At 32.5% G+C, this 8,733-nt stretch overlaps 1 protein-coding gene across 1 annotated transcript; it reads right to left on the reverse strand.

The window, feature by feature from the left end:
* Nucleotides 1-4,055: 4,055 nt before the first annotated feature.
* Nucleotides 4,056-7,187, reverse strand: LOC134705406 (uncharacterized). Its single transcript, XM_063564144.1, has 3 exons — nt 7,118-7,187; nt 4,889-5,335; nt 4,056-4,551 (listed from the first exon to the last, which is right to left on the reverse strand). Exons 1-3 carry the CDS (start codon nt 7,182-7,184, stop codon nt 4,298-4,300), a joined length of 768 nt encoding a protein of 255 aa, XP_063420214.1. The 5' UTR covers nt 7,185-7,187; the 3' UTR covers nt 4,056-4,297.
* Between the last annotated feature and the right edge of the window lie 1,546 nt (nt 7,188-8,733).

Below are 8,733 nucleotides of genomic sequence, written 5' to 3' on the forward strand. Positions count from 1 at the left end.
ATTGAGGATGAATACCATTTCTTCTCAATCTGTCCATGTTATTCATCATTAAGGGATACCTATATACAAAATATTAATAAAAATTTTAATTTCAATTTTATTAAATTGCAGTCCACTATAACACTTAAGCATTTGACTGTACTTTTAAATAGCAGTCTACCAGTCATTATAAAAATCACCATAAAGTATATTAATGATTGTCTTTTATTAAGAACATCTGTATAACTTGTATTTCTTTTAATATGCAATGCCAACCTAATTTTTGTTTGTGTTCTTTTTTCAATTGTTCATGAACATTAATAATGTGTTAACTGTTGATATTTATAGCCTTTTTTCTTCTTTGCTGTGAATACCACTGTCACTCTAATATAATTGTAATCAATTTAACTATTGTACGTTTATTGTCTTAATTTTGTATGCCATAACCATTTAATGTAAATGTGTTTGTGCGAATAAAATATTGTCTATTGTCTATTGTCTATTGTATCAATCCAACAAAACCGGATATTGAACGTTTTTAATCTGGTGTCTAAATCAACTTAAAATACTGCATTTATTTATTTTTTACTGAGACCTGTTGTTCTCTTACAGATAGAGAGTGGTGTTTTGAATTTTTCAAAGTGAAGATTTACGGCAGCGGCTTTTAATATTTTGCGTTTATCCTGGAAACATAATAGATTTAAAAAAAAAAAACAAATAGTGCAATGTGTCTGAATTATACTCTATAGTAAAGGTTCTTTTTGGGCAATTTTGGCTTTTCAGAGTTTTGTTGTCTTATTGTCTATTATCTTGATAACTAATAATAGAGAAACTTTTTCTTGTAAGGTATAGACAAGAACATATAGAATCAAAGTACTGAAGTATGAAAGTTGTTTGCGACTTCAGGGAACTTAGTTTGAATTTGCCGTTTGTGGTTTCATTAATTTTTACTACGCCTTCATTCAATAATAGCTACAGATGAAAAATTCTCTGCTAGAAGAAATTGTTGAAACTAAATTTTCAGGTAATTATACCGCGGCAAATTTTTAACTATATAAAATTGAATATCACTTTTCCATTCCCAAAATGATAAATGTAAAGGCCCCCTTTATTTTTTCCTATCCCCTCTTTTTTTTTTGGTTACAAATGACCGGTTCCTTATATGAACCATTACTCTACCAGAGTCCGTTTTTTCCCAATTGTTTGTGTCTATCTTGAGAATATATAAAGAGAAACTCCAACAGCTAAAATGATCAGAAAGGCAATATTTACATAAATGACAATACTAAACTTCGTGTATAATCTTCTAAACATATATAAAAAAATGCTAACGTTAGGTATACTGAAATTGTCAAATATAATGCCTTCCCTCGTTAAAACGTTCATAGAGCATGACATAAAAGAATTATTTATTAAATTTAATAACCTTAACCTTATTGTAGACTTCGTATGCATATGTTTATTATTAAAGACTCGTCGATTTAAACAAAACTTTGCAATTCATAAATATTTTTACAATTTTCCAACAATATCAGATGTGATTTTTTGCATCTTAAAACGAGGTACTAACATGGCAAGGTTTATCTCAAGTCTCAACCATTTTCTAAACGGTAGCTACATATTTGATCCTAATAAGTAGTAACGGTTACTCCGCAGAAGCAGATCGGAATCAGTTATGACGTAGACACTAATCATTCTAATCGTAATCATGTTCATTGACCATAACGACGATGAAAGCACATCATATAATGACGTTTCGACATCATATAATGAAGTAAACAAAACCACATAATATAAGATTTCAAGCACATAATATAATGACACAAGCACACCATATAAAGATGTTTGGACATAATATAAGGGAAACTGCACATCATATAATGATATGTACATATCATATAAGTATATTTGCACAGCATATAAGTATATATGCACAGCATATAAGTATATTTGTACAGCATATAAGTATATTTGCACAGCATATAAGTATATTTGCACATCATATGAGGATCTTTCAACATAATATAAGTATATTTTCACATCATATAAGAATGTTTGCACATCATATAAGTACATTTGCACATCATATAGGTATATTTGCACATCATATAAGTATATATGTGCATCATATAAGTATGTTTGCACATAATATAATGATGTTTGCACATCATATAATGATGTTTGCACATCATATAAGGATATTTGCACATCATATAAAGGTGTTTACACAACATATGATGACAAATGCACATCATATAAAGGTAAATGCACAACATATAATGAAAAATGGGCATAATAAGACAGTGTTGGCGTTCCATACAAAAGCAATATCAATAACGGAACTCAGGTCCACGCCACGTAAAGAGAGTAATACAGAACTTATTCCGTTTGTTAGCACTCATAACCCGTACAATCCTGACATATTCAACGTCATAAAAACCAATTTGCCGGTTTTACAAAAAAACGAAAAAGTTAAAAAAGCTTTTCCCTACAGAAAAATTCCTGAAAAGTAAAAGACTGCCTTTAAATCTTAAAAAGATTTCAACAAGGGCTAAGTTTTATGACCCAAATGGAATACAATACAACGTTTCAAAATGAATTGACCCTAGATGTGGTCTTTGTGAATATATGGCAACCGACCCGCAAATAACATTAAAAAACGGCCAAACCATTGTTCCAAATGCAGACATTAATTGCAAAACGGTAAACCTAATTTACTGTATTGTATGCAACACTTGCAAAGAATGGTACATCGGACAGACTGGTAATTCAATTTGTCAATGAGTCCGTATTCAAAGACAACAGATACGAGATCCATTCACACGAATGCAAGATGTGAGAGAACATTTCGAAACGTGCAGTAGTGGAAAACTTACCGTATATCCGTTCTATAAAATGAACGAATCGAACAAATATAAAAGACTGGCAAAGGAAGCACACTTTATGAAGGACTTTCAGCTAAAATTTAACAGATATAAACACGTTTGATTTATTTCCCCTTACCGTTATTGTAACGTAATAAACGTTACCAACGGCAGTGTCGTCAAGGACATTGTTAAAACGTCGTCTGAAGATTGCCAGAAGGCATGAAAACGCTAGTGACAATATTTTAACGAACTGTTATTATTTGATGTGAAAATGTAGTTTGCGAATTTTTTTTTTTATCATCTATAATACTAAAGTAACGAGGTCCAATTTGTCAGCCGTCATTGGGTAAAAACAACAAATCAAAGAATTCAACTTTCTATATAGCTAATAAAGGACAATGGTGTAGATTGAAAAGTACACCTCTCAAGACCCTTTTGTTTTCCACATAAATAATATTGCCAATAATTAACAAGTTCCGGGTCGAATCCGATATGGATACCAATAGTATATTCACCTCTCACCTTATCTGTAAGTTCCTCATCTGATAAGCGCACCACCAAACGGTGTATTTAGGATTTTGCTATATACACGGGTCATATTCACAGGGCTGACACACACGGGTCATATTAACAGGGCTGACACTACTAAATTCAATCATTATTATTTGTTAACGGGCATGACGTTAAACAGCGAATTACGATTTCAACTTTATATACAACTTATATAGGACAATGCTGTTGATTACATACTCCATTCCAGGACCTTTTGTTTTCCAAATAATTAATATTACCAATAAATGATAAGTTCCAGGTCGACGGGTTAAAACCGAAAAATTTGAAAGCAGAGAAAACTGTGTATCTTATAATCGGCATGACTTTATCAGATGACAATACCAATACCAAAATGAGGCTTACGCATAGTTATAAACTTTAATTCAGTCACGGACCCGCGATATCACGGGTGTGTTCTAGTATATATGTATATACAACTCGTTTAAACATCAACCCAACAATGTTAGATCTGTAAATTTGCTTTAGCAAATTTTTTGTTCTTCCCTCGCCGGGATTCGAACCAATGCTACTGAGATATCGTGACACCAAATCGCCTGCATCGTAGCCGTCCCGCTAGTCCACACAACCACCTGGGCTTCATATATATATATGTTTTAATTAAAAGTAAAATTAACGTCAAGAAACGTAGAATCTGTAACTAAAGATATGTCTTATCAGTGAATTTGTCATATTTGTTTTTCTTCTTCATTTATTTTATTAACATGCAGATAAATTCGAAATATACAGTGAAAAAATCTTCTTCTTTAGCCCCAGTCTACCATACAAATGCAAAAACTTGCAAATTATGTGGGAATTTTATCAAATCCTTTGTATTTTTAATATCTCAAATATATCAAAGAAGATAAATATATAAAATCTTCGATTTTGTTTCATAATGTCTATTTTAAGATCATGTAGTAAGATGAAAAGGTCTTTGCTACAGCAATATTGGATACTAGTTCACATCCTCCACCATTATTAACGAATTCAAAGGCTGAACATTCAAATGACCACATACAAATAGCCGCACATTCATTTATATTTGCCGTTGTTGTTGTCGTTAGTACTTGGAAGGTAGGGCAATTGGTAACAAAATGAAACATGCCGTCAACAACTTTTGATTCCACTGGGTCAGATTGGATAGAAGTCGGTACTGTGAAAATAAAAGCCAAAAATTAACAAAATGAATCTGATGATTATTTATTTTGGAAGATTATTGGTTATTATATCTGCTGTCGATCCGAGTAATATTTTTTTCAAATTTATCGAATGTCTAACTAGTAAAAAAGAGAACGATAACCCCCAATGGATTGGATTAAGGCAAAATGCAGTTACCTTGTAGAATGCCATTTTTCGTTGAAAACATCAGTCTTAACAACCTTTGACCGCAAATCTGAGTTCATTAATTTTGTTTGTATATTCCTAAGCGTCTCATGCTATACATGCATCATCCCCACCCCAGCGAATCCAAAAGCATTCACAGTACTAACCTGGTACTTGAATAATCCACTCTATGTGTCCTTCGTGTTCTGTGTTAATCTGTATATCTTGTATAAAAAATGGACAAGGATCGACATAAGACAACAATAGATCGCCATTGATATCTTCTCGTGCGACTTGTATCTTTCCTCCGCTCCATGACAACATGAATTTTTTGTAGTTCGAACAATTCATTTCACCATAACCAAAGTCGTTATCAACTTCCTGGTAATAGTGGGCATGTCTTGCTAGTATTGACTTGTTATTATGCCAGCCACCAATCAAAATCAAATAGTACGGAGGGATTTGCGTTTTCTGGGTTAATAAACGAAGGTGAGCGTCCCTACAACCTCTGACCTCAAATTTGAGTTCTGTTGTTTCGTTTGCAAAGACTCCACAATTCGACAGTGAAACATTATGCATAAGTCCACCGGTTGTCGTAATAGTTACGTTTGAAGCTAGAAAAAAAATTATATTATGTTAAAAAGTTATTAAGGGGTTAATCATACGTAGGCAGCATAAGTCTAAAAAGTGCACACAATTCTTATAGTCGTAGAATGGCTTACTCCGTAATTCCCGGAATAAAAAGAGATCATAAAATAAGAAAACACTGCAAACAAAACTCAATATTCAGCACTATAAACCCCACAGCCTCTAGATAGACCAAGCATCTACTAGTATATCCAGTATGCTACAATTAAATTGGTGATTAGCGTGTATATTTCTTGTATAATGACAATTTAAATCTTTTGTCATCAGAAGCTGTCCTAAATGAATGATGTCAAGTTTAATTTCAGTTAATTTCCTTGTTCCATGTTGCGTCATCTCGCTGTATTATCCAAATGTCGCTTTTGGTATAATATTAGCTTCCTCTGGTCCCCCATAATATACAGATTGTTACTCCCAAAATGGGAAATAAAAGGTAAAAGTCCCGATTTGATACCAGTGATTATCACATATTTTGTACTGATATGTACGTTTTGCATTGTCAATAATAGCCGGAAGTCAAGGTTGGTGATCAGCCCTCGGAGCCAATATCGATATCAGCCCTCAAAATCGATATCAAGCCCCCGACTTTGACTTTCGGTATGAACCTGTCAATCAAAAACTATTTAGAAACAAAATTTCATCTGAGCAGCTAGCCGATCAGGAAAAGTTTTTCCAAGTATCAAATGACGTTTCAAGTAAATTAATACAAGAAATGAAAAATGAGAATACAATGAAGTCTGTAAAACAATAGATAGTTATGAATCTGCTGTAGCAGAAAAATATGTAAATATCACCAGTGGAAATAGTTATTTGTTCGCCATTACTGGACATCACAAAAGTTCCCGTAAAATGTTTACGTCATAATAGATAATATATGACGCTACAATGGAAAAGGGATAGTTTAACTTGTATGACATCGAAAGTTCAAGCAGAACAGATTTCCAAATAGCGATACGTGTATTCTTCCTCAGTATTAATTTGAAATGTAACACTTAATATTTTTAACTATGAGAACTAATATGTTTATTGTTAAACTTTTCACAAAATCTTTCTCACTGTGATACATTTTTTCAAATTCTTTTTCAAATGTTTTTTGAAATTTTGTTAAAAATATTAAACAGAATTTGATAAATGCTTTCTTTTTTCTCCTGCTTAAAAATATGCGATAAATAGATTATTAAATGTCATTTTCCATGTTGGCCGTGGTATCAGCCCACGACCTATACCAAGCCCGATCTGTCTTGATATGGGAGTCTATAATTATTATTCAAGCTCTATATCCATACAAAATAATTTAAAAAAAAACCCAACGTTTCACTCTACACGCGGCACCGGATCTAATGCTCGTATTCTAACCAGACGTATATGCGTACTTTTACATCCTATAGAGCCAAATGCACAACCCAATTTGTCAGAGGTTTTACAGCCGGCAGGAGGGAGACCTGCAGTGACCATATTTCTATACGCTATATCCCATTCATCTGAAGGGGTGTGTGGCTTAAAGATATTTTTTTTTTTGATAACGTAAAAAATCTCCCTAACCGGACTGTGGACCGACAAGTCTATATTCCTTCTCATCAATGTCGTATGATTGGTAGTGAAGTGATTAATACCTGTGTTATAGTTCTTGGTTTGAGTCTTCTGAAGATCGACTACCACGAAAGTAGCATTCTTATTTTTGGAGTCTCACTATATTATCGCTAAATAAAGGTAATAAATAGAAAATATTTTAAAAAATGCGTCGTACTCACCACTTCCGTTCATAAAATACAAGTTGATAAAGACTATAGCTATCATAGAACACATCTTCCAATCCATGTATCCAGGTCCAAAATATGTCAGTTTTATGTCATAAAGAGCTAAATTAAAAGTAATTGATTTTAAAATATTCAGTGCGTCTTTAGCTATTGGCATTGATTCAGTAATTTTCCAACCAATTAAATATGTAAAAACTATTAAAATATTTCTTCTCTATTTTATGTCAATTAGTTATAAAGAGTGTAACGTGAATATGAGTATTTATTTAATACTTCATTTTCTTCCAATAAGCGTAAAAAAACAATTAATTTCTTATGTCTAGAATTTCAAACAGTGCAACATTAATGATCATTTATCATTATCGGTAACGATTCAATTTAAAATTTGACAAATACATTGACGAATCTTTAGAAAACAGTTACTACTTAATTAACCTGCTTTATTATGTATTGATTCGTTCTTTTCTTACCATTTTAAGAGTAAGAATGGAAATTAATCCTTATTATTGTGTTTTCATTTTTTTTTTATAGAGCTTGTAATTTCATCAGTTTAAAATAAGTAGTCGTTTAACCTGTCACAATTTAGTTTTTTTCTTAGCAGAATAAAGGAAGTTACTATTGGAGTAATGTACTCATGATCTCACATGAATGGAATTTTTGTTTGTGGTGGCAGGGGTTGGTCCACCATCCTACCGCAATGAGAATAAACTTAACATAACAACATTCACATTATGGTTGAGGAAACCATAATATTTGTTGTTTGAATTGTTTACATATACATGTCATTTAGTTGCCTATGATGTAGCATATAAATTGCCTTGTGAGTTTTGTTCAATGTTTACGGCTGTTGAATGTTAACTATAGTTATAACATCTATCGGGTTGTATTGTGGATTAACAATATCGGCTTATGCATTAGTTTGCTTCTTATGTAATTTTAACGCAACATGATTGACTGAAAAAAGCTCCCATTTGATGAGAACAAATTTTTGCTAGAGCGTTCCAGAGTTAGGCTAAACAATTAAAGTCGTATTTCCTACCTCTAACTCTTCCTTATTTAAGAACCCCCAACCTTATATTTTGATGCATTGGCTGCAATATTAAGACACATTTATGTATATGATCGTATATGCCTTATTGTGTTTCTTTGTTACTTATGACGTGGCTTTTTACTTATACATACCGTCATTTAGTTATGGTAAATTTATTTATAAATATTCTTCTTTGACTATACGCCTTTGTGTTTCTTTATTTGTTATGAAAAATAAAAAGGCAGGACAGAGAGATAACAGCTAAAAAAAAAGGCAGGACAAAATTTTTCATCCTAGCCCCCCCCCCCCCCCCCCCATAAAAATCAAATGGTAGCTCCCTAGTAAACTCACTATAGTAACAATGTAAGACTTCTGTACCCCAATTTTTGACATTTACCTATTGTGTCTGTTAGTTTTGCTCACATATCGTTGTCAATATAATGGAATTGTATGCGACTATTATACAAATGAAAGGTTTAGCCTAGCTTTTAAACGGCCAGGTTTAATCCACCAGTTTCAACATAAGAAAATACTTATACCACGCCAGGAATATGACTGTTGTTTTCCATTCGTTTGATGT

Source organism: Mytilus trossulus, chromosome 2 (assembly GCF_036588685.1).
Source record: "Mytilus trossulus isolate FHL-02 chromosome 2, PNRI_Mtr1.1.1.hap1, whole genome shotgun sequence".
Lineage (NCBI taxonomy): Eukaryota > Metazoa > Mollusca > Bivalvia > Mytilida > Mytilidae > Mytilus > Mytilus trossulus.

Excerpts from the sequence above, each read along its gene's own strand:
- LOC134705406 (XM_063564144.1), bottom strand. The coding sequence starts at position 7,184 with ATGGATTGGAAGATGTGTTCTATGATAGCTATAGTCTTTATCAACTTG. Across the intron at positions 5,336-7,117 it reads GTATTTTATGAACGGAAGTG|CTTCAAACGTAACTATTACG; the intron begins GTGAGTACGACG and ends TTTTTTTTCTAG. Across the intron at positions 4,552-4,888 it reads GTGGATTATTCAAGTACCAG|TACCGACTTCTATCCAATCT; the intron begins GTTAGTACTGTG and ends TTATTTTCACAG.